General features: G+C 34.2%; 2 protein-coding genes and 2 long non-coding RNA genes across 4 annotated transcripts; all 4 read right to left on the bottom strand.

Annotated features, from left to right (window-relative positions):
- Positions 1-4,376: 4,376 nt before the first annotated feature.
- On the bottom strand, positions 4,377-6,203 carry LOC128551326 (uncharacterized). The gene is made up of 5 exons (XR_008368762.1): positions 6,095-6,203; positions 5,618-5,646; positions 4,928-5,112; positions 4,624-4,707; positions 4,377-4,429 (listed from the first exon to the last, which is right to left on the bottom strand). It is a non-coding gene; the product is annotated as an uncharacterized LOC128551326 (long non-coding RNA).
- Positions 6,204-9,542: 3,339 nt separating this feature from the next.
- LOC128551325 (uncharacterized) lies at positions 9,543-10,678 on the bottom strand. Its single transcript, XR_008368761.1, has 3 exons — positions 10,609-10,678; positions 9,921-10,077; positions 9,543-9,704 (listed from the first exon to the last, which is right to left on the bottom strand). It is a non-coding gene; the product is annotated as an uncharacterized LOC128551325 (long non-coding RNA).
- A 647-nt stretch (positions 10,679-11,325) lies between these two features.
- LOC128551049 (deleted in malignant brain tumors 1 protein-like) lies at positions 11,326-19,155 on the bottom strand. The gene is made up of 4 exons (XM_053531340.1): positions 19,002-19,155; positions 12,114-12,289; positions 11,795-11,951; positions 11,326-11,560 (listed from the first exon to the last, which is right to left on the bottom strand). Exons 1-4 carry the CDS (start codon positions 19,013-19,015, stop codon positions 11,326-11,328), a joined length of 582 nt encoding a protein of 193 aa, XP_053387315.1. The 5' UTR covers positions 19,016-19,155.
- A 1,399-nt stretch (positions 19,156-20,554) lies between these two features.
- Positions 20,555-26,288, bottom strand: LOC128551104 (scavenger receptor cysteine-rich domain superfamily protein-like). Its single transcript, XM_053531496.1, has 3 exons — positions 26,133-26,288; positions 21,385-21,541; positions 20,555-20,753 (listed from the first exon to the last, which is right to left on the bottom strand). Exons 1-3 carry the CDS (start codon positions 26,188-26,190, stop codon positions 20,564-20,566), a joined length of 405 nt encoding a protein of 134 aa, XP_053387471.1. The 5' UTR covers positions 26,191-26,288; the 3' UTR covers positions 20,555-20,563.
- Positions 26,289-27,015: the final 727 nt, after the last annotated feature.

Here is a 27,015-nt window from a genome sequence, read left to right as displayed (position 1 = left end):
TGTCTTTTCAAGCCATTTTGATAAGTTTTTGCAGTGCTTGTTGACATCCGTGACAAGGTGTTTTTTTTCTACAAATCGCTCCTTGCCCGCTCCAAAAGTACCCGGCTGTCCAGAATATAATCTTTGGAAGGAGAACGCTAAATTATTAGCAACTAGAAAACGTGTGAATATTACTTATGCATACAGCCTACAGTTTGACGTTTTACATAATTTCATTCTTTGATAGGGTTGTGCTTGTGGTAGTCAACTGACGATATTAAAGTACCCGGTTGTGTAAGATATATGCGTATAATCTTTGGAGGGAGAACGCTAAATTAGTAGCAACCAGACAAATGAAATGATTTAGACAGAACCAGAAATGGAACCTGTATTGACTCAGCCACATTACAGAGCAAATACGTTTACTCCATTAACCGTGATCCCTATTCCAAAAAAAACATTAAAAAACATAAAATGAATCACAGTGATAACAACGCTAGTTATAAGCTTTAGGATTTGTGTACAGCCGCAACAATTGACCAGTCAGCTATAACGCGAACGTACGAAGTACTAACTCCTACGGACGACTTACTACCTCGTACGGTTTAGTAGCATTTTGGAAGTACCTATGTTAAAACATTACATTAAAGGAGAATGTTGACATATTAAAAGTGTGTTATAGGGGATGGAGGTTGGAAAATCGAAATGTTTTCTTTGTTAACAGAGTGTCCATGCTAAATTGTCTTAAGCAGCTCGAAAAAAACAAGGAAAAATATCCAACAGGGAAAGCCTTCCAAATGCGCAGCCTCCCTAAAGGCACACACGATAAACACAAGCACACCAGACTAACGAAATAGATACACAAGGACAAAAAAAGCAAATACAGGAACACAGTGGGGCACCGCCTCGGAACGGTCTGGGGTAAAACCACCACTGGGGAGTTTAAACCGGTTTATGGTCACCTAACCTCACTCTAACCCCACCATTTCCAAAGTCACAAGACAGTGTAAATAAAAATTATCTCTGCCAGGTGAAACCCTAACATATGTAAAGGCAACAGAAGGCATGTAATGTACAGGAGCTTGAATTAGCGATGAAACGAGCTTTACATGGTTGTTTGTGTAATTTTAGAATCCAGTACATTGTAGGAAGTTTAATTTGCTGGTCATCATTACGAACTTTCAAACTGAAAACTTCAGTGACGTAATCAGTACTATCTAGTTCGTTTCGTAAAACATTTATATAATGAAGGCGTCAAATGATGATAATATTGTTAGCCGCCTTGTCTGCTGGAACTAAAACATATTTAGTATGAAATTCTTGGATTTCTTTTTTTAGATGTCTTAAAGTGAACTTTGGCTTAGGTGAAAGTAGTTGCTCATTTGTTTTATAAAATATAATACAGGAATCGACAATATTAAAGATATTATGTTTCCAAGACGATAATGCATTTGGATCAGCATTTTCACGTCGGCACCATTTAACACAAAAAGTTTCGATGGATTCTGCAATCTGATCACAACATGCATCAAAGTCAATATTTGAAGAAATAGTCTCAAGTCGACTGTCAATTATCTCTGAAAACAGTGAATAGTTATCATCTTTATTAGTTAAACGGGCTTTATATAACGGCCCTTGCATAGTGATCACTTACAAATGCAATTACTGAGGATGCCAAAATCCTCCTCCTCTAGTAAAGATACAGAGCTCTCTGACCAAAAGGGCAGGGCAAGAGAAAATCCCCATAACAGACTGAAAGAGACAGAGAAAGTAATAATTCGATGACGCAAAAGCCTGTTGGGCTAACTTGGCCTTGCTCTTTATTGGTAGAGAGTTCTAAAACGTTCTCGGTGTGTAGCACCGATTCACGCAAAGCCGTCTTTTGCAAGAATGATTAAACGCTACTAGTCTCATAGTTGTTTGATGATCTCAGAACTTTCCAGTACTAGACCTGATTTAGGACTCCAGATCACTGGATTTTCGGTTAAGCATGATACCAATAGATCGCCGGTTCTTTTGTATTATCTGCTTACATTAAAAATGCTATCAGTAAACACAGGCACAACAAACACAATATGTCACAGGAAGTAGGTAACAACAATACACCTTTATTTAATCATCAAAACTACTTAAAGGCAAATGACAATTGAGATAGACGGTTGAAAATCTTCGTTTAAGACAAGACAATAATTATATAATTTGTTAAACGTTTACCTGGCCTTGGTTTAGTTAGTTCGGGGATATTTGTGTGGGCAACTCATAGCTCAACATTCAATTTGTTAAATGTTGTTATTAGATGAGAGTGCATATGTTATTTAGGCAGGCGGCGATGTGCACCAGCTTTACCGGAAGCGACTATAAATAACCTGACCTGCTAGTGGGGTTTAAAACATATTTGGCCGGGAAATTAGTGTTTGTCTAGAGTGATGTAGGAACATTTACTTACAAGCATTTGTTTACAGGGGCCTCAGTGCCCGAGTGGTTAAGGTCGCTGACTTCAAATCACTTGCCCCTCATCGATGTGGGTTCAAGCCTCACTCGGGGCGTTGAATTCTTCATGTGAGGAAGCCATCCAGCTGGCTTACGGAAGGTCGGTTGTTCTACCCAGGTGCCCGCTCGTGATGAAATAATGCACGGAGGGGTATCTAGGGTCTTCCTCCACCATTACAGCTGCAAAGTCGAAATATGACCTATCATGTGTCGGTGCGACGTTAAATCCAACAAAGGCATACAGGAATACAGATATTATAATCTCGACGACAGCTAACAAACATCTTTTATTCTGAAGATATAGAAATGAATCATAATTCTATATTATATAACAACGAGCTATTTAAAAACAATAAATACAGTGTTTTTTTCCGGCGTTCTATCATAAAGAAGAATTTTTGTTCGGTGAATAACATCATAAACTGTGATTGTAGTGTTATATTATTGTATACTGTCAAGAATGACTACCAAATACTGCAAACATATTTAAGGAAAAAATATCTAATTTCTGAACACTACTTTAATATTTGACACATATTTTGATATAATAGAACATATATTTCATCATTTTCTTCCTGTTTCAATACACACATAATTTATGTTTTGAAAATAACTTTAACTTGGTAGAAATGCCAGATACATCATTTCTTGTTATATTCAAGCGTCGTGTGTTTACTAATAATTATAGGTTATCAGAATTGTATCATATGTATTATTTACAGAATATTTATGCGTTTAGATGTAATAAAAAGGTTATCAGATTTGTATCGGGAAATATGTACGAGTTCTTCAGCGGAAATATTGCGCGACTTTAGGAGTGCATATTTCCCGATGCAAAGATAATAACCTTTTTATTACATACGCATCTAAACGTATAAATATTATGCAAATATCATACATATGTTCAATAGCCTGAATAGGATTGACAATACTGAACTAAATAGTGCAACAACACACACTGAATTACGTCACGCACCCGATATGAAATTCAGGCGTAAGTGTATGGAAACATATTGACGTTTCCGGTATCAGTGTAACTTAACAAGGAATAGAAACGAGTATGTAACAAATGTTAGTATATTTCAAAACAGATTTAATGCAATAAACATAACAATATGTATATTGCGTTTTCAGTAAAAGATTATAAAATTATGACTAATTAAATGGCAAATGGAATACTTTCTTTAATTGTGAAAATGCGGAATAGTAAATGTAAACGCCAGTAACCCAAACACCAAAATACAAAAGGTGGAAACTCAACAGGTCGATCAACACGGCAAAAAATGAAAATGTTGCAGGCTCAGTTTAATTGAGTCTGTTCATAGACGGTAGTCGAAATGCATACCACAATCAATACCCTCTAGTCCCTAGTCCCTGGTTGAGCAGAAATCAAAATTAATAATAAAATCAAAAGAACAAGAATATATAGACATCTGCAGGCACACAGAACCATCAATGATACACTAGTCTAGTTTTTCAACAAAGATATAAAACAGCAATATGAATATAATGTTAGGTTGTAAAATAATTGTAAAATGTGCAACATGTAACAAGGTTTTGATACTTGATAAAAAGAGTGTTGGATGACAAACAACAACACTTGGATACTATTTAGCAACGTTTTGTCTATCACAGATAATTATTCCTGTTCTGGCGTATTTCACACTTTCATATTCATTGCGAATTTAATGTGGCGTTGTCGGAGCACCATTTTAAACACATGATTTGAGAGTTTAAATAATATTTGACATTCGATAGAATTTCCACATATGATCAAACGGATATTGTCCTGGTACTGATATTGTATTATGCACACGAAAATGACATATACATTCAATCATTATGAGTGACAAACACGTGATATGTCTAGCCTAGCTGGTACTATCAATACGGTCGTATACATGGTTACTCTCTTCTAACTCTTCAAATACTTGAAACCTTGTATTGACGTAGCCAACATCTGAAAATATGAGGAAAATATTGCAGATATGTAAACTTAAACTAGATCTAATGTTAATTTTAGACATTTCATTGCATACTAAGAAAATGGTACATTTATTGTGTACATCATATGGCAAAAGTGCACAACATGGTAGGCACGTTACATTTTATTGTTTACAGAATAGTACTGAATAGTATTGAGTAAATCGGTACCGGTGTCTGACGGTGTATTCGGTGAGGCATTAATTGTTCTAACATCATCATATGGAGCACCTGTTGTTAACTCATGTGCGTGTCCTATAATTAACAAGCATATATATACATATATAAAACAAGATGACCTGAATACTGTAAACGCAGGCATTTTTGCGATGGTTTATTTTCGTTTTATTCATCCTGAAATTAACCATATGTAAATTGTTTATCAAGACGATCTCCTTATTGCACAAACCTTCAAATGGAAACGGCTATATATATATTACTACAACTTATACTAATCACTCTCGACACCTCATACCTGATGAAATCCATCGCCACGATGGTATGAGAGTAAAGGTCAGTTTCCCTCTAAATGCTGAGCGCCAAGCAAGGGACCTACTGGTAACATTGTTCACGTCTTTGATATGTCGCTGCCAGTGATCGAACCCATGACCTCTTGCACTTGAAGCGGACGCTCTATCACTAGGCTATCAAGGTCTTTAACTTTTAAGACGAATAGTACAAACCACATAAATATTTCAGTTAGAAAGATAGAATAACTGTTGTGTTAATCAAATAATCATTGGCATCTATGCCCCTTGATGTTGATAACATTATAAGCCGTATGTGTTACAGTTATAAAGTCATCAGGGTTTGCAGGTTATGAGATGTGTTAGAACATCCATACCATCAGTAGCGATTGACATTCGTAACAATCGGTTACAATGGGATTATTCAGGATAAATTTTTCAGCTGCGTCAAGATAAGACCTAGCGCAAATACTCAATACTTCAAATTTGGTAATTTTTGACCCGGCTAAATATTATGTGCTTTTTCAGTACTTACTTGAATATTTCAGATATAGTTATATTGCTGTAATTGCAAAGTAATAATAAACAGATAATTATATGTCTACAGTTTTAATTAGTTGAAAAGAGTACTTCCAACATTAAATTGAATACCAACTTCAAAGTATAATTTACGCAGGCATCTGTAAATAATACCATACCTGGTGTGTGTTCTCTTGAGTGCCCATGTCTAGAAAAAGAATATAAACTGCTAATATATCTTCCATGCTTATTAAATTAGAATTTGTCTTTATACGACTAATTCCATATAGAAAATTTCAAACTTCGACTAGAACGAGAAAAAGAAAACGTTGCCAGCTCAGTTTCATTGATCTTTTTAACGAATGGTTTTGAAAATGCATGCTATATGCTACCGTAAATGTCCTCTCAGTATTTGCAATAATCACAAGTTTTCCAATATATGAAGCCAATATTAAATAAGACATTAATATCAGCAATTTAATTGAAACTGTAATGCACGGAATAGATATTATCAATATATAACTATTCATAAATTCATATATAAAGATGACATTGTCGTATATTAATACGACTGGTGTGTAATGAGTCTTATAATTTGAAAATGGTAGGTTCTAGTTTCATGTAAATGGCATATTGGATGAAATATTTTTCCTCACCTTAGGCATCGTCTTATTATAATGACTAATCCAACAGCAACAAGAGTAACTGCTACAGATCCGACTCCAACTCCAATGAATGCACCAACATTCGAAGAATCTGCCGAATCAGATATGACTCTTAAGATAGCTGGAATATATATACGTTTGTCTTAAATAGTAGGATGGTTGAAAAGTGCAACATATTTCAATGTAAAGAAAATAACTTTAAAATTAAAACTGAAATATCCAATATAAATTTGATAATTTATGTAGTAATATGGTGAAAATGTGGTATTTATTTGACTTGATACACAGACTAAATACCTGTGAGTGAGTAAGATACAAGCATTTATATTGAATGCCTGTGTGACTCTACAAGGCCAACAGATACACACCAACCATGCTTGATGCAAAAGTGATAAGTGATACATGTGAGAAATATACGGTTTAACATCAAGTTAAGGACATTAAGAAATCACATGTAATATAAAGGAAATGGCTTCAGATCAGAGGTACATGTACAAAACACTATTTGCTTTTTTAAGTTAAAATGATAGAAAGTGTTCATATTTACATTTTTGTGTGCATCCTTCTCCTTCAAAACCGTCAATGCAGCCGAATTTGCATCCACCGTTAGCTCTTAAACAGACAATATTTATGCAGTTTTCACTGCAATGGCCTTGACACATGTCACCGTGGTATCCGTTTAGACAGTCTTTTACGCAACTTCCATTCGTATGAAAACACTTTCTACCTTCACCATCTGGTAAACATGTAGACGCACATGTCATGTTACATTGCTCACCGTAATAGTTGATTATACAGCCATCATTACACACACCTGATGTCTTATTACAAGTTGCATTGGCACAATGATTTGAACAATCATGGTCACAGTCAATTCCATATTTACCGTCGACACACTGATCGCATTTACTTCCCGCGAACCCATCCTTGCAACTGTAACAATTTCCATTACCTTTACAATTGATATTGCTGCAACCAGATGGACATGCAATGTTACAAGCAGTTCCATATTTACCATCGACACATTGATCGCATTTAATTCCGGCAAACCCATCCTTGCAACTATAACAATCTCCATTATCTTTACAACTGATATTGCTGCAACCAGACGGGCATGCAGTGTTACAATCAATTCCATATTTACCATCGACACATTGATCGCATTTACTTCCCGCGAACCCATCCTTGCAACTGTAACAATCTCCATTGCTTTTACAATTGGTATTTCTGCAACCAGATGGACATGCAGTGTTACAAGCAGTTCCATATCTACCATCGACACATTGATCGCATTTAATTCCCGCAAACCCATCCTAGCAACTATAACAATCTCCATTATCTTTACAACTGATATTGCTGCAACCAGACGGGCATGCAGTGTTACAATCGATTCCATATTTACCATCGACACATTGATCGCATTTACTTCCCGCGAACCCATCCTTGCAACTGTAACAATCTCCATTGCTTTTACAATTGGTATTTCTGCAACCAGATGGACATGCAATGTTACAATCAGTTCCATATTTACCATCGACACATTGATCGCATTTACTTCCCGTGAATCCATCCTTGCAACTGTAACAATCTCCATTACCTTTACAATTGATATTGCTACAACCAGATGGACATGCAATGTTACAATCAGTTCCATATTTACCATCGACACATTGATCGCATTTACTTCCCGCAAACCCGTCCTTGCAACTATAACAATCTCCATTACCTTTACAATTGATATTTTTGCAACCAGATGGACATGCAATGTTACAATCAGTTCCATATTTACCATCGACACATTGATCGCATTTACTTCCCGCGAACCCATCCTTGCAACTGTAATAATCTCCATTGCTTTTACAATTGGTATTTCTGCAACCAGAGGGACACGCAATGTTACAATCAGTTCCATATTTACCATCGACACATTGATCGCATTTACTTCCCGCGAACCCATCCTTGCAACTATAACAATCTCCATTACCTTTACAATTGATATTTCTGCAACCAGATGGACATGCAATGTTACAATCAGTTCCATATTTACCATCGACACATTGATCGCATTTACTTCCCGCAAACCCGTCCTTGCAACTGTAACAATCTCCATTACCTTTACAATTGATATTGCTGCAACCAGATGGACATGCAATGTTACAAGCAGTTCCATATTTACCATCGACACATTGATCGCATTTAATTCCCGCAAACCCATCCTTGCAAATATAACAGTCTCCATTATCTTTACAATTGATATTGCTGCAACCAGACGGGCATGCCGTGTTACAATCAATTCCATATTTACCATCGACACATTGATCGCATTTACTTCCCGCGAACCCATCCTTGCAACTGTAACAATCTCCATTGCTTTTACAATTGGTATTTCTGCAACCAGAGGGACATGCAATGTTACAATTAGTTCCATATTTACCATCGACACATTGATCGCATTTACTTCCCGTGAATCCATCCTTGCAACTGTAACAATCTCCATTACCTTTACAATTGATATTGCTACAACCAGATGGACATGCAATGTTACAATCAGTTCCATATTTACCAATGACACATTGATCGCATTTAATTCCCATGAACCCATCCTTGCAACTATAGCAGTCTCCATTATCTTTACAATTGGTATTTCTGCAACCAGATGGACATGTAATGTTACAATCAGTTCCATATTTACCATCGACACAATGATCGCATTTACTTCCCGTGAACCCATCCTTGCAACTATAACAATCTCCATTATTTTTACAAGTGTCATTACTGCATCCAGATTGACACGGAATGTTACAATTAGTTCCATATTTACCATACTCACACTGAGTACACATGTTTCCAATAAACCCAGGCCTACAACTATAACAGTCGCCATTAATGTTACATGAATTATTTGCGCAATCTACAGAACAGTTTATGTCACATGCATTTCCGTATCGGCCGTTTACACATTGATTGCATTTATTACCTTGAAAATTAAATAAACATGTGCACTTTCCACTATCTATGTCGCAGTGACGATTTTGACACCCAAGACCACATTCGTATTGACAGGATAATCCATACTTTCCAGATGGGCAGGCGGTGCAGTTGTTATACGATGTACACGCTTTACATGCTGGATTACAGCTTCCTGTGTAATAATTTTTTGGAAACCGTTATATTTTTCATCTATACATTTGGTGCATGTGACATGATGTACATGATTGACAATTACCCTGGCATTTATTTAAGATCTTAGAACGGACATATTTGTTTATTTGCCATTCGGCCAATACGTTAAAAATGTATGATTTCATTGATTAATTCAAATTTTTTTTTTCAGATTGAGAATTCTAGCAAATGAATATAGGTACATACTCATACGAGTAAATAACAAAGTGCATTTATATAATTATATCGCATTACGTTGGTAAGTTAATACAAGCCTGTGCAAACAACAGAAACATCATCGTCATGGCCACAGTTGTCATATGTAATATACGTGCAGTTGTTAATATGTAATGCGTCTCCCCCACAGCTCAGATCGTCCACAAATATTGGCCCTGTGCCTGGTCCATAATGTGCATCGACATAATACGTTACTGCTGGACTTTGAATATAAATATCAATGTTAATAACTGATGATATTCAATATTCGTTTTATTTTTGAGAACAACAATTTATTTTGAAATGCTGGAACGGATGCAAATCTGTTTGACTAATGTTTAACTTATATCAATTGACTTATATGGGAAATAGAACTTGCACTATAAGTTTGCTCAAATATTAACATATTATCTTCATATTTAAACCTTTGTATGCTTACGGATATCCTAGCATACTGCATATAGTATTAGCCTCTTGCATTCCAAAACGATCATCGCATACAGTTCCCCATGTTCCCAATGATTTCAGCTCGACCCTTCCATTTCTTGAATTTGTACCATTTACCAATCGCATTTCGGTTATATCCAAAGGGAAACCTGTATCAAACGAATTTGGAGATGTGTCTTGAATGAAGATGCGAGCGTTACATAAAATCTAGATTAAACAGATAAAAATAAAGTTGGACATTTTTATTACGTAATATAACAATACTTTTAAAGCTTCCACGTATTTTTGGTAAGAATTAGGGTCATGGAGTATACTATATAATTCCGCTTAAGCGTGATGGGTGTTGCATAATAATATTATTTCATTACCTCTCATGAACAGACGCAGTCAAACCGTGTTTGCTATTATTTTGCGTGGTTGCATTCTAAGCTTCCAACAGATTTGCTTTCATATAGATCTTTTAAAATTCTGATGATGGGAAAATATATATCGGATATGATAATTCAAGTAGAGAGTAATATAGTACAACTAAGACCAAATTGAAAATTATAATACCACGAAGGATAAAAGCGATTAATAACGGTAAATATACATTTACTACTCTAACACTTTTATCGCGACATGCTGTTATAATAAATTACTATCACATCAAAACATACGTTTAAAACAAATATACGAACTATATTCTTCACATTCTCCTTCTGTGATCCACGTTTGCGTCTGGTTATCACACGTCCGTTTAAGCTTCCCAACATATGTCCTGTAGTAGGAACAGTCGGCATACAAGGTAGTGCCATTGTATTTGAAGAAATCCACACCCCAGAAGTCTATATCTGGTTGTCCACAGTCTAGAGAAAGTTGATATACAAGACAAATGGTGTACAGTTTACAAATTTATGTCTATTAAGGGGAAATAAATAACTTTTATTCCTCCAGTTATGAAGAGCATACATTCAGAATATTTAAAGTACCTGAAATAATCTAATTCCCACAGATAATTAAAATACGGTAGGATATGCCAATTTAAATTATTTCTCTTCCATAACGTAATCATTCACAATGAAGTTATATTGAAGAAAAAAATAAATATTTTACTTTATCTAAATAATTCGTCGTTTATTCTTCTTTGCCAATTAGTTTTGCTTATCAGCTCAACGTATCAATCAGAATTCTATTGTTACATTTATGTCTTATTTTCAGACTTCCATGTTTACAAGGGTTATGTTCTGGTAACAGCTTAAAACTAATCATTTCTTCATATCAATGTACTCAAGTCGAAGAGTGATATAACACTCTCTTCATAGGAAATATTTAAATAATTAGCAAAAAATAAATTACATACAAATTATTTCTATAGAGTATACTATGGTGTATTAAGGTAAGCTATTCAGAATAGGTTAAATATGAAACTCCTGCTGCGAGGGAATATTCAATATCATATTTCCTTCCACAACTTCATAAAGCCACAAACCATTGCATACGACAGATATATCCCTCCCATGGCTACACTCATTCAGGAACAAATATTTGCAGTTGCTGAGAGAATAATGGCTGTAATAACAAAACAGTTGATCAATGAATACTGGACCGCTTCCTTCGCCATATATTGCACCAGTGAAATACTGAGCTGCCCTAAAAAAAAAAGAAATAATAAGTAAGTCGCCTTAAGTAAAGCACTGTAATATAACAGCTGTAAAGAATATTTTCCCCTTCAATATAAACATGTATCATTTGCATGTGTAGATTTGTATTTGTTCAAAGATGCTTTGCAGTATGTATACAATTTTACAAAGAAACATTGTTGTGTCAAAATAAACCAATGCAAAGTTTATTATTATGCTATTTAAAAAAAGAAAAAAACTTTACCTCAGTCCCATCAAGTCACAAAATAAATCTGCAGCTTGAATATTGAAGTTTTCATCGCAGATTGTTCCCCATGTGCCGTTCACATTGATTTCAGCACGCCCGTCATATGGGCCAGTTCCATTAACTAATCGTGCAGCGGTAATGTTTAAGGTTGGTCCTACAATGGTCAAACATGAGATCTATAAACCCAATTTTAATCACAGTGAAACATATCTAAACTATTCATTTTAGTAAATCACGTAATTTAAAGTTATATGTTTTTGTAAAATAAAATAAATATATATTATCTCAAAACCGTAAATGGGAATGTAATATTTACCATAGCACATTACAGATACATCTTTATTATGGCCACAGTTATAGTAGTTATCAACAGCATATCTACAGTCGTATAGAGGGTAGTCAGTATTAGTTGTATAGGGACAATCAAGCCTATCTATATAAATTGGACCACTTCCTTGGCCGTAGCGAGCGCTGTAGAAATATGTTCTGTATCTGTCAAGAAAAACAAAAGAAGTAAGACGACTGACTGCAAGAAAAGGACAATGAACTTGATTGTTTGTGTTAACATATAGTGAACATGCATCAAACATACAATCCTTTAATTTAGTTATGTACGTTCGAATAAAATCTGTTCAGTCTACAAAGTAGAATTTCAATTAACTACGATTTTTTTAGAAAATAGAATAGCGCTGAAAATTCAGACAGTAAGGGGTTCATTGCAGATCATGGATGTCAGTTGGACTGTAATTAATAATATTAGAGTGGAACAAATAAATAGTACACACAATGTTGATTGACAGCAGAGTGGATGGAGAAGAAGCAAACAACTTCATGCATATCATGTTGACTATGCTATATTCAACTGCAAGCAATTGAAACTGAAGTAGTTGAGAGGTCCGCTATTGTCACATGAATTACCAAGTTTGAACTTAATTCCTGGATCTGTTTTCTAGTTCCAGAGAAGCATAACATAATACCACGGGCGATAAACCTATAACGAAAGTGGAGATATATTCCTAGACACTGCGGTGTAAGTTAAGATCCTCTGTCTTTGTAACCAGTTTTGATAAATTCCCTTACAAACGTTTCTATGTTATACTTCAGACAAGTTATGATGAACTGTTATACAAATTATAATGGGAGATATTTTGGAAAGTAAACAGAACGTAGCTATGGTTCTTAGACATTTAAATTTATGATATGTTCCTTTTCATTGTGCAAAGTTTCAACAGTATCTCTTGGATAATTTGTAATGATCTGGACAAGGATAATAAGATATAAGAAAGGGAGATAATTGAAAACGTGGCTCGGTAGAATTATAGTTCTTGGTCAGTGTACTTCCTCTCAATTTGTTCTATCATTGTATGAAGTGTCAACTTAATCCCTTCATTAGTTTTCCAGTTAGGTGTCCGCACTGATGCAAATTTTAAACACATAAACAACTTAGGCGACATTTTATATTTTGATATATGTTCAAACGCATATAAATACCAGTATATATGTATACACTCAGTAATACAACCCTATTAATTATCCCGGAAATTTGTTTTCGAAACGATTTGTTTCAAGTCCAAAAACTTGCACGGAAAAACAAATGACCCACATTGGCGTACTTATATATAAGTTCAATTTGCAAGGAATTAACAGCAATAGACTTCAGTGTTTTTTCAATTATATTAATTCTTCACTGCAAGTGCTTTCAATTGTACACATATCTTCAGGCAGTTTACATTTTGAAATAATACAACAATACCCGAAAATAAGTCGCGGCTTATTTTAAATTATTATCGAGACCGGCTTAGTTTTGAGTCCGGCGAACTTTTGAGTACATATTTTCAGTTACGGTTTAAAACCCGGCGTATTTTCGAGTTGCGAAATGCTGAAGATAAGGATGTCATATACTTCACTTTTTTATAAAAAACATCGATGTCGATAAATATTTATACTTCTGACAAACCAGTTTTGTTACAATTTGTTACAATTTCTTAATGAAAATAGTCCAATGCTTACAGATAATTACCCATTAAAAAGTTTTGTCTGGCCTAACAAACATTTTTTGTTGGATTTAACGTCGCACCGATATGATATATGGCGACTTTCCAGCTTTAATGGTGAAGGAAGTCCCAATGTGCCCCTTCATGCATTATGTTATCACGAGCGGGCACCTAGGTAGAACCACCGACCTTCCATAAGCCAGCTGGATGGCTTCACTGTTTGCCTTGTTCTAGATGCTTCCGAGGGATCTAATTTCCAGACTTTATTCCTCACATAAAGAATTTAATGTCCCGAGTGAGGCAAGTGATTTGAAGTCAGCGACCCTAACCACTCGGCCACGGAGGCCCCTAACAAACAAATACACCTAAAGTATGATTTAAGCGGCCAACGGATATGAAAAACCTGCACAATACGTGATAAATACTGCATTGTGTTATAAAGACCGGTCATGTTAATTAGTAGAACTGACGTGACAAGAAGTGTTTGAGACAGATTTTACCTGTGGACATAAATCTGCTATGTACATGTGAGAAACTTTTGCTATCTCATTTGGTGTCCTAATAAAGTCCTTGATACTATTACTGATACTAAAAACTTGACGGCTTATTTTTGACTGCGGCTTATTTATGAGCCTTTTTTGCCTGTAGTGAAATAGTGGCTTATTTTCGAGACCGGCTTATTTTCAAAACCGGCCTATTTTAGGGATTTCAGGGAATATTGTATTAATATTGGCTTATTGTATTATCATTTCAAAATAATAACTCTGTTTTGTTTTTTATTTTATCTGTAGGGGCAAGATTATAGATATTTTTTCTAAGTCGGAATCGAAACGATTAGTTGCTTCCACGCGAATATTCTAGCATTGCCACATACAGTTATACGCGTGATAGGCATGATTTCATTCACTGAATGTCGCTTTCGTAGGTAGATATTTTTTAATCTGTAATAATACAGTATTTTAATAGCGAATTTCTCTTGATTTTTATTGTATAAGTAATATCACTTCAAATCCGATTTCCAAATGTCGGATAATGACAGTTGTCTAAATGAAATCATAAAATGGATGACAACCTTCAAACTGAAAATGAATCAGTCTAAAACTGAAATAATTATTATTATGTATGGAACAAGACAACAGTTAGCGAAATTGGACATCACAAGTGTAAACGTTGGTGGGTGTGACGTAAAATGCGTCGGTCACGTCAGAGACCTAGGTGTAACTATGACCAATACACTCAACTTTGACCATCACATTCAGAAAAAGTGTCAGATAGCTCATGTACAGTTACGAAACCTTAGGGCTATACGGAAACATCTCACACAGAAGTCAACTGAATCATTAGTGCATGGATTGGTTCATTCTCACATTGACTTCTGCAACAGTTTATTTACAGAAATTCCAGCCTACCAAATCAATAAACTACAGCGAGTCCAAAATCATGCCGCTAGAGTAGTCAAGAATGTTTCCTATGAAAAACCAAGTACCGAACTTCTGAAAGAATTACACTGGCTTCCAGTTAAGGCTAGAGTCATGTTCAAAGTTTTAGTAATAGTCTTCCGTGTCATCAATGGTACAGCTCCAGTATATCTGAGGGAAATGTTTGTACCTACTCGACAACGATACAGACTTCGCTCACAAAGTGACACTAACTTTAACATCATCCATAGACGGCGAACAAAACTAGCAGACAGATCTATGGCAGTCGTTGGTCCCAAATGGTGGAACGATCTGCCTAGCTATCTGAAAAACATTCAGTCTGAAGCCAGCTTTAGATCAAAACTGAAAACACATTTATTTAGGCAGTTTTACGAACAATGAGTGTAGTCTTGTTAAAATACAAAATATTCAGAAGTGGTGTAAAAAAGTATTTATATATGTCCAAATCTTTAAATCTAAGTTCTAGAATCCTGTTCATATTTTGTATGTATATATGTTAAATGTGTGTTATGTAATTGTAAAACGCAATAGAATATTTTATAATTTTTGCGCTATATAAATGCCATGTATTTGTATTTGTATGTCGCAAAATTTAATGCTTACGTCTGCTTTATTTTTGTAATCCAAGGACTAATTTCTTCATGCGCATTTGGCGGTTCAAATTTAAAGGTTTGCATGGAGTGTCTTCGGATTTAGCCTAACTAAAGCAAGAGGCTCTGACGGGTTCCTTGCTTTAAATGATAGGGTCGCAGTTTGTATTTTCGAAAAACTGATTGTACAAAACGGAAAGAAAAGTTTCAATAATGGGCGTCTATCGAAAAAATACAAATTTGATAACCTTTTCGTATACACAAAATTTTCTACACATTAGATTTAAGTGAAATTTCTCTCATTCTCAGTCATTTATAACTATATTACCTATTAAATAATAAAATAAAATGTATAGGTCCGTTGTCTCGTTTCTGAGATATTTGAACATGGTTGCAGAAACTTGCATATTACACACTAGTAGTAAGACATTCATTGGAATAATCTGATGCACTAAACGTTTAAGATTTCATATTTAATTTGTCTTTAGAAAAATAATAACTTTAATAGATTTACTAAAGTGTTGCAATTCACTTATAAAACGATTTTCAGTTTCATATAAGTAAAGATTTTATTCTACGTTATCCGGATAAATGACGTTACGTCAATACTTCCGCTTCATCAAAGTAGAAGAACTTTTTTAAATCATAGGAGATAAACGTTATCACGCCAACTTGAAATATGTGATCTCACCATCGATGCATTAAATCAAGATGGCTTGGTTGCAGTAATATTTCTGAACATGGAAGGGAACAAAATTAATGTAGTATGCGAATACAATGTCAACTCAATATTTTTTATAATAGTATGCAACTTGAATTATTACATAACGGGTGTTGCCAATTTCACGATATTTTATAAATAGACTCATTAAAAAATTGCTTTTAGGTTGCTTTGTTGAAATAATTTCTTTCCTAGTTGCCTAATTATTGTTTTCGAAATGTAACCTACATGATAGATTACAAGCATTTTGTACACTAGATAAGATAAGATGTTAACGTTAAGTTTACAGATTGGTATGGAATTTCTAAATAATGTATGATGAAATTATTTTATTTCGTTCGATGAAGAGTAGCATTTTCTGATATTTAAACACCTCTTTTACGTGAAATGTCAAAAAACTAAGACAAAAGATTTGTTCGATTTTTTTTTCAAAATCTCAGAAGTAACTGGACCAAATATTAATATGGAAGAAAACAATTTCAAAAAATGTATCAAAAGCTCGAGTTTTTATCAAAACTGTTAAAATATAATTTATTTTAGTATTTTATGTAGTTTGGATCTAATTTTTCTATTGAAAATATTTCACTGTTGGATAACAGAAAGCTGTTGCATACAGTTTGTACGTGTGCGTAAAATGAAATTTCAAACCTGAGCTACATTTTTAGTTTAAAGAAAATTGAAAGAAAGGTTAATCCTAACAAAACGTTGAAAATTTGAAATGAAAACGAATCCAATTGTACACTGAATATATAATTATTAATAAGAGCTAGTAAAATGTTAACTGTATAAACAGCAATTTTTCCTAAATAATTAATATATAAATCCTTCTAATTCTATTACTCTTTACATTTTTGTTAGCATGTACCTTCCAATTAGTATGAGTGGACCAGGAAAAAAATATTATTAAATATTTACTACTGCATATCTCTTTTTACATAATAAAGCATAGGAAAATTCGATATGACAGGGTTGCCGGACGCAAACACGCCGATTTACTGGGACGTAGAGAGAAAAGTCGAATTCCTAAAACACCATGGCGTTGTCGCGAAGCAAACAAACGCTTGTAAAACCTATCTTTACGTCCAGATTTACTGCACAACATCGCTAATTGTGCTTCAGCGCTTACACTAGATTGTTGATAAGCGGGATGCAGGGATAAAGTCTTGAACTACAAAACAAAACGGCATGGCGCAGGGCAAATATTTTCTTGGCAACGGCTTGGGAGATTTACTTCATGCGAATGGGCTTTACCGAACAAAATGCTATTTGTTTCATGATGCCGCCTAATAAGTTAACCAATCAACTTTTCACCCTCTGCCCTCGCTGAATATCGTGTTACCTTTACGCAAACACGCTATAAAGAGAGTTTTCCGCATCCTTCTAATCTCAATTTGTAAATATGAGACCGTTATATTACAATTACAATTATTAACTGCTTTTTAATCAGTCCATGTCTGTAATTGTGTTCAGGGTTACGATGTATCATTCCAAAGCAATTTTAATTTTATTTAATATTTTATTTACTTCCATGAACAAACACTTTGCATTTTTTTATTACACTTTTTATATTTCATTCCGTAAGTACATAATGTTCGACCCTTGTAAATCTTGGTTCGTAGAATATGACAAACAATAACTTGAATGAAAATTATAAACACTTGTATACACATCTCCATTGGCCTGAAAATTACAGGGAATTTTACGGTACTGCAATAGTATCATATATCCAACTGTTCGTAAACAAATAGTTAGTTCATCAAAGTTATAATATAATAACAGTATGAAATAGTATATTCCTCTAGGCAAAAAGCAATCTATCAAACACAGGATAACGCTGATCAATTAAACATATCTTCGCATACGACCGACTTGAGCCATTATCATCATTGAATACCGATGTTTTCATAAGCCTTAACTAATATTATTATTATACCAGATTTATATAGCACCCTTTTCCTGATCAAACACGTCCAAAGGCGCTTTACAAATACTGCAGCCACACAGGGCACGAAATCATCATCTACTAGTACAGACACAGAGCGATCTGACCAGAGGGACAGAGTGAGATAAAGCCCCCAGAACAGACAGAGAGACCTTTTCAGAAACAGACGTACCCGGCTGACTTAGCCTAGCTCTTTTTCGAATAGACAGTCTGGTTCTTTAACGTGCCCGCTGTTAGCACCGATGCATGCGAAGCCGTCTTTCCTGGGAAGAACCAGTACAGGCCTCTAGTTAGGTGTGAGACACTCAAGAGCATCTCAGAAATTTTCAGTGCCTAGACTGGGATTCGAACCCCAGACCTCTGGATTGGCAGTCAAGCATGTTACCACTACACCACCGGCCCACCTTAACATATTTTTACAACAAGTATACGCTACTTTGCTTCTGGTTACAGTTTAAAAGCATGAGTTGCTGATATAACAACAAATAATATAATTTCATTAGTAATGGACAACTTACGTCGATCGGAACATTTTACATACGGCCCTTGCATCGTTCCAGTCGAATCGATCATGACATACTGTTCCCCATGTACCATTGACCTTTAGTTCAACACGCCCATGATATGGTCCATTAGTACCAGCAAGTCTTATATCCGTTATGTCTAACTGATATCCTGCGGAACAATTTTATATGTTGTGTAACAGCTCTTTGGATATTGCACTTTCATAAATGTTACAACTAAATAATTAGTTTTCCAACCAGACAGTCTCAATCTCTTTTGATATCTTTATCCTAACTAAATGTGTTTCTTCTCCATTTTTTGAATACTGAAGGCATCAAGTCACGTTTACTGCGTTTTGTATCGTCTGTTATTATATACGAAAAGGAAATGTTAAATAATCGGTGTTAAACTGGTTGACATGCTTTAAATACAAGGCCAATTTGAGCATTGTGTTATAAGTTTCTGTTAAATAAAATGGTATACAGTAACACCTTTTTGTACTACATTTCGAGCGGAGGTTTTTATAGATTTGTTCTGTGACCTTTTGAGTCTAAATGGTAGCCGAAAGAATGCCGCACAATCAGTCAAGTAACCAAAATACATATATAAAGTGTCACATCTTCAACACGAAGCTGTAGAAAGTCATTATTTAGACTTCATAAGTACAAGTACATGTCTCCGCTTGAGACAGTGCCACCAAAAAGAACAACGAATGATGAAACGTTAATAATGTAAGTTGTAGAAGAATAATGTGTTCCAATTAATTCTAACTACCACAGTAAATACAGAAATCCATTGACAGTTTCACCTTTGAGAAATTTTAAATACATGGGAATGTTATAGCAGTCGAATATTGAAAATGGAGTTAGTGATTAAAGGTAACTGATAATGCTAGTGACAATGCAGATTTTACAAACACACAGATTACTTTTTATTTTTGATCTGATCTTTTGAAAACATACGTGTAATATTGCGTTTAGCTAATTGCGTTTCATTATATATTGAAGCAAGACACTTTTGGCACTATTAAAACTTCATTAATTTTTAATACAAACATATCAGAATAAAACGTAAAAGACTTTCAAAAGCTCGAGTCAGGGACATTTTGCAATTTATTCTAACTGAAAAAGCAAGTCTAACGTGTTTATAGCGACCGATTATCTGATATTACTGCATGAAAGAAACTTAAAACTTAAATGACATAGGAAAAAATCTCTTTTTTTCTACCTTAGAGTGAGCACATGTGCGAAAACTATGTGCGCATGTATAAAGGACTTTTTATTATACGGTTGATTACAAATTCGATTTAAATTAATCAAACTGCACTAAAATAAACCAAATAAAATATTATCTAAATGGTATAAAAACCGATGTTGTAATATCAATACTATATTTTTGTAACACATTTTTAAGCACATTAATTTGAAAATATTGTCAACCGTATACATAATTAATACATGTCCACTGTATGCCTATCCAATAGTAAAATTTGCTTATTTAGCCGTTTTTTGTTTTGTTTTGTTTTTTGGCTGGTTACTGTTTGCCTTGTTTTCGGTGCTTCCGAGGGATCTACTTTTCAGATTTTAATTAAATCAGTACCTGTACAACTTACAGCCACATCGTCATAGTGCGTACAGTGATTTGAAATCTCATAACTGCAAAGGTTTATGTGACTTTCTGTGCCCACGCAGTTCAAATTATTGACGTAGATAGGTCCGCTTCCTCTACCGCTGTTAAGGCTAGCCTTTGTGGAATAACTGCTATATCTGTCAAAGTTTATTTAGCGATGTTATACTAAACCAAAGGAATCTTAGAGATTTATCCTCATAGATTAATTGGAGGGAATATCTATTGAGTGTTGTAAATGCTTTTCACGAGTTTTTATTTACATACTTTACCAGTTCAAAACTAATTGTTCCTACACAAATAAACTTTTGTAATCTGCAGAGTTGTAGTTGTTGATTCTTTAAGGTTTACAATTTTGCAACATGAACAACTTACTAGAGTCATCTTAGCATGAAGTTCCCTCTGATTTTCTCAGCTATCAGAGACCGCATAAGTCCTTAGCAGCATATTATTTAAGGGTATTATTATATTATGTTCAAAGTGTTATCCGGTATGTTTTAAATTAGATATTATTTCACAAATGACATAATACATTCTGGAGGAAATAAACTCGCATCAAAATTAACTTCTAGCGAATTGATTAGAAATAGGTTCCTGTTTACATTATAAGTATATGATCTCCAAACGTACCGTTAAATTGATGTATATGTAAGAAACAATAATTAAAATGATCTTTTATATTATTTCAGATAGTCTTCTAGAAAAGTTATGTATTATTATTTCCAGAATTAATCACAAAATTAGAAGGAGAGATAAGAAATAAATACTTACTCTAATCCAATCATTTTGCAAATAACTCTCGCATCTTCAGAAGCAAAATTAGTGTTACAAATTGTCCCCCACGTTCCATTTACCAAAATTTCAACACGTCCTTCAGATGGTCTATAATTACTCTTTAACTGAATGTCACTAATATTGAGTGGAAAACCTGTAATGAATATGCACTGAAATTTACATAGAACGGTTAAACGACACTTCACATTCTCCGATCAGAGGAATCACACTAACTTTTTAACAGAATAACACAGGTCATTTACTGACTACTACCATTTATCTGTTTCAGTGGCTATCACTATCGAAGTTGCCCGTTTCAGGTTGTTATGGACAAATGTTATTTTTTATTTATCTATGCAGATCCGGGTCTTACAGTATTAATGATTTTTATTTATACATATCGAGCGTTCATTTATAAATGTAGCTTGTCTTGACATGTGATATAGTTTTAGATACATTTGTGTATTAATTATATGTTTAATAGGTGTAAGTATTTCTTTCAAGATTCAAGTTAGTTATGAAATTCTAAGCATTTACATAACATAAACGTGAAATTCACATTTCAAAAATAATTAATATACAAACACGTGATCAGCAGAGGACAACTCTTATTTAAGAAAGGTGAAGGAATCGGCCTTCAAGTTTCATCTAAGGAATTGTATTCACGTTTTACTTTTATTCTGAATCTATAAAGTAGATCTAGTTTATCATGATTTTAGTGCATCGTTATCTTGTCTATATTTAGAAATTTTAATTACCTCACTCAGTAGCTAATTTTATGATTGGTCAGATTATTTGCAGGGGTTTCTATGAAGAATTATAATGAACATAAATATGTTACTTGGTCTGACATATGAGTTACTGTGTCATAGTTATTGACCGTGTGATTTTTGAGCAAAGCATGCTTATTTTACTTTTAAAGTCCCTCACACATGGTCTTCCAGTAAAACGGTGGTCATTGTCAGTATCACAAAATGGTGTTAATGTGGATAGAGATATTAATAAATAGAATACATGTATTAATAAATAGAATTCACAGCAGTTGTGTCATATCTCATTTTTAAATAATCGATATATATGTACAATGAAAACGTTAGTTTTATATGGCACCTTGTCTCCAGGTGTAGTGAGCTGCCGAAAGAGCAAAATTCTGCATGTTTCCTTCTGTTTCTTACACTTATTTAAATGTCAACATTATCGTGTATAAAAAGCATATACAATTTTGCTTTGCACCCCGCCCCATGTAACTAAAGTTTTATAAACAAAAACATTTAAATTTTTCCAACATCGATTTATAAACATAAACATGGTTGGTGAGATAAACAAGTAGATATAAACATATCAAATATATACCTTCTGTTCATCAAATGTTAATTCTAACACGACCAGCAAATAACCTACATATGTAGAGCAAATTCTATCTCGGGTTATTCTGTGATAAACCACTCGCGTGGAATGACTTCATCAGATCCTTGTGCGTAGCACGGTCGTAAAAAGTAGTTACCATTTTTTTCTATCACTGTTGGTACTAGTATGTCGTGTTAGAATCGAAATAATAAGTTCCCAAGTGTGATTTGTCGTAGAATAACCCGCATTTTTCGTTTTCATGCGAACCAATATATCACTCAGGCCTACGGCCTTCGTGATATATTCTTGCGCATAAGAACTAAAAACTCGGGTTATTCTACGATAAATCAAGTTTGGGAACTTATTATTTTGTTAAATAGCCATAGCAAAAATGTCCAAACTTAAAAGTTTGCAACTCGTACCCTTTCATCTTTGTTATATTTATTCTTTACACAGCATTAGTAGGCTGCATAAATGTGTTAAGTAGACAGAAACATTTATAAAATGTTTTATTGTAAGATCAAAAGTAAGCATGCCACCTTTCTCGATTTATATTAATTTTAAAAAGCGAAAATTTATTTATGTTCATGTTTTGACTATCATTTTTAGGAATCAAATCTTGACTTTGAGTCAAACATTCGTAATAATACGATGATAATAGTAAAAGTCGATGCAGTCGCGTATCAAGAGATGAAGCATTTATTGCATGATGAAAATAAAGTGAAAAGATAGATAAAATGATTTTTTAATGTTCAGGCCTTTCATCTTGGAATAAAAATGATTCAGTATACATTTTTGTCTACGTTGGATCCGAATCATGTCAAAACGTTCACCAACGTGTTCATGAGAATCTTCTTGATTGTATATTATTTTTCCCTATTTGTGCATGCCAGAAATCGGCACAAAAGGATAATGGTCTAAATATTTTAGAAGTAACTGACAATCGAAAGTCCATAAATACTTTAAATTTTAAACAGATCTTGTTCTTCTGTTTCAAGTATACTTTGATTTTCATCCTCTAAATTTGGCAACTGTAAGCCAAATCGTTCTCAGTTATTGCACAGAAACCGTTCTCAGTCTCATGGTTAGGTTGACCATGACATTTAACCCATTTTAAATAAATTAGACATAATACTCTAGTCACTCACACTCATTGGAAACCAATCCGTGTACCGACAGACATTGAGGAAAGAAATTCACCGCTTCTTCTTCGAAGTGTATGTGACATATAACTATAGATATGCACTAATGGTCACTTGCAATTAACAAATATTGTTTGCCTGTATGACAAATGTATTGATTTTCAGACCAGCTACGTACAGTTACACATATTCTAACCATGTGAACTGTTTTATAATATTTGGCGCTGACTTAAGCGCCTAGATAAGGAAATCGTGAGATCTAATTACAGACGAGGTATACTTTTCACTCAAATAATAATGTACATGATGTCAGTTAATATAAAGTATCATCGCTCTGTTTGTTAAAATGTTTCACTTCTCTAGATTTATTTCATTTAGGTCTTTATCTAAATAATGCGGCCATAATTTACTGCTTGCAATTGCAACACAATATAATATTATGTAACAGTTAGGAATATTTACACAACTCATAAACCGAAAGAATAGGCGTAAGTAGTTATATTTGACATAAATTAAACGTATTTGTAAGTACTTTCATTTTTGAAAGATAATAGGTAAGGGTAGGTTTCTCGGAAGCACAGAGCACCATAAACACAGCCCAAGAGCCACACTTTGGCAAAATAGTCCCACAACAAAAAGAAGCTGTAATGTAAAAATTTAACAGACGGATCGAACAAGTATATATTAATTTATGCCAAATATAGATAGAGGGAAAGGAAATGGTAAGGAGTAATATGGGGTTGGGGGAAGAAATTGAAGGGGAAAGTAGAACAAGGATGAATGTACAAAAGGAATGCTACGTTCCTTAATAACAGTCATTCTACAACGTAAACCACAATAGAGACACCCATGTACCAGAGATAAACACACAACCACACCCATCTAAATAACTTAGAAATACGATAATAAGTTAAATGAATCCTCACATCAATAGCTATATGTTGCCATTTTCTTTTTTCTTTTTTCATCTGAGAAGTTTTCATGGATATTTTATGAACTTTCTGGGAAAAGCAATACTTTTCGCGAAAAATTGAATAAACTTTCGTGAAAGAAGGACAAAGTTGTCGTGAAAATATTGTCTGGTTATCGAGACAATATGTCAATATAGTGCTCTGAACTGCATAAAGCTACCCCAATAGACCGCTCTACGGAATGAAGTGTGCTAAATCCACGTCAATGCCCGACCACTACCGCTAAGGGTGTCTTAAACTTATATAGTTATTTAATTATGACATATTGACTCGTTAACCAGATAAAACTTTCACGAAAATTTTCTCCTACTTGCACGAAAGTTTGTTCAAATTTTCGCGAAAAGTATTGATTTTTCGCGAAAGTTCATAAACTGTTCATGAAAACTTTATAATTATCGTATGCAGAAATATGCCACCATACATCTTAGTATAAGATTTATTTTAGACACATTTTCGCCATCCTACGGTGCAATTACCTCTAAAAGGCGGAATTTATATCAGGTTGTACAAATGGATACTAATTTAACACTGGGGATACAATCTATTGAAGAGATTAAATAAACTTCTCTGAATAGCATTCCCTTTTCTTTCACGTTTTAAATTCATAATCACCAGGATGCTATACCCTGTTCTCAACCAAACTAAGCTAATAGTAACTGTATTATTCAAAACAATGTACCTTCTGCAATCCGGGCTACAAAATATCTCACAGACGCTGTGTGAGCTGTGGTCTAAATCTGTAGACTATAAAGATCTTACATGCCTGCCTGTGTAAGTAGGGGTTTTCCCTAACCGATGGACAGTGTGGAATGGAAAACCGAGCGTTAGCGAGGTTTTTTATCCATGCTGTCTCGGAGGTAAGGAAAACAGCTGTCTTACACAGGCAGACATGTTAGATCATTTTTCTTGCCTATCACATTCAAAATAGATCGTAGAGACAAGCGGGTTTGGGTATTTCCTGACATTATTTATAAAGTTTATGACGTCACAATGGTGCCAGTTCTATGTGACGTCACCTTAGTACACGCTATTTTAGACAAGCTTTTTTCCCTAGGGAAAGACAGGGATATCTGTCCCCGGCGCGTGCTCGGATAAATGTATACTTTCACCGCTGGGTAGGCAAGAAAGTAATAGCTCTGGTCGACACAAATTAAAAAGAGTGACAAATGTTCAGGCAATTGAAATGTTTATATACAATCGTATACAGTTAGAATGGATACGCTTCTAAAACGAATGAATTATAACAAAATAATGACAAAAAAGATATAAACATTGTGCTCCATACCATAAAGTGGAGTACATCTTTGTTCCTCGGACCAACTATTGTTATTCAGACACTTCATTTTTATCTGGTTTGGGAAGAATCCCGTATGGCATGTCACTGTTAATTCGGTCCCATTGAATGCTACTGGATTCCCATTATAAATGTCTGGTAAACCACAAGCTGAAAATACAAAAGCAGAACATCGCCTCATGTAGTGAAACATACTAGCGAAACGCATATGAAAACTTTATAACATTCTCTTAGCAAAACTAATATAGTTGCTAAATACATTATAGTTACGCTTAATCTGAACGATCTTTCATAGATTAAATCAATTATTAAATGAGCTCAAAAAATCCTGTAATATTTTAATCAATCGCTAAATGCATTGTGAGTTGTAAGATGATACATTAACTTGATTTTGTTTGTTTATGTTGAGAATTTATTTTGCATCATAGTTTTACAACAACATCACAAAACAAAAGCCTGAATATATAAATTTCAAATATTTACTCGTATTTATATGGAGCATTGAAATGTTACTTCAATACTTCCTGTCGGTGAAATAACAAGTATTTGAACGTACTTGTACATCACTTTTACACAAATCCTGTCTACGAAACTTGTCTTTATTTCTTCCCATAGTTTTATCTTCTATTATACTATTCGAAGTTGTAACAATTACATAACAAAGTAAAATGATGTGCATGTGTATACGTACTTGTACAAGCTATGGATAAGTCGTACAGGTGAGAATTAGGAGAACGATATGGTGCATATAATGTACAGCTATTTACAGTATTCAGTTCTGCATAGCACTTTATGTGACGTATTAGTACTGGCCCAGGTCCTACACCGTATATTGCAGTATCAAAATACATGGCTAAGCTAGAATAAATAAAAA

This window comes from Mercenaria mercenaria, chromosome 19, assembly GCF_021730395.1.
Source record: "Mercenaria mercenaria strain notata chromosome 19, MADL_Memer_1, whole genome shotgun sequence".
Lineage (NCBI taxonomy): Eukaryota > Metazoa > Mollusca > Bivalvia > Venerida > Veneridae > Mercenaria > Mercenaria mercenaria.
The sequence above is the reverse complement of the archived record's forward strand: the minus strand, read 5'-3'. Positions and strand labels throughout refer to the sequence as shown.

Coding starts and splice junctions, on each gene's coding strand:
- LOC128551049 (XM_053531340.1), bottom strand. Junction 11,952..12,113: donor TGTATCTGTAATGTGCTATG/GTAAATATTACA, acceptor TGACCATTGTAG/GACCAACCTTAAACATTACC. Junction 11,561..11,794: donor TGTGACTTGATGGGACTGAG/GTAAAGTTTTTT, acceptor TTTTTTTTTTAG/GGCAGCTCAGTATTTCACTG.
- LOC128551104 (XM_053531496.1), bottom strand. CDS start 26,190: ATGAAGTGTCTGAATAACAATAGTTGGTCCGAGGAACAAAGATGTACT. Junction 21,542..26,132: donor AAGATGTACTCCACTTTATG/GTATGGAGCACA, acceptor TATTCATTACAG/GTTTTCCACTCAATATTAGT. Junction 20,754..21,384: donor TGCAAAATGATTGGATTAGA/GTAAGTATTTAT, acceptor AAACTTTGACAG/ATATAGCAGTTATTCCACAA.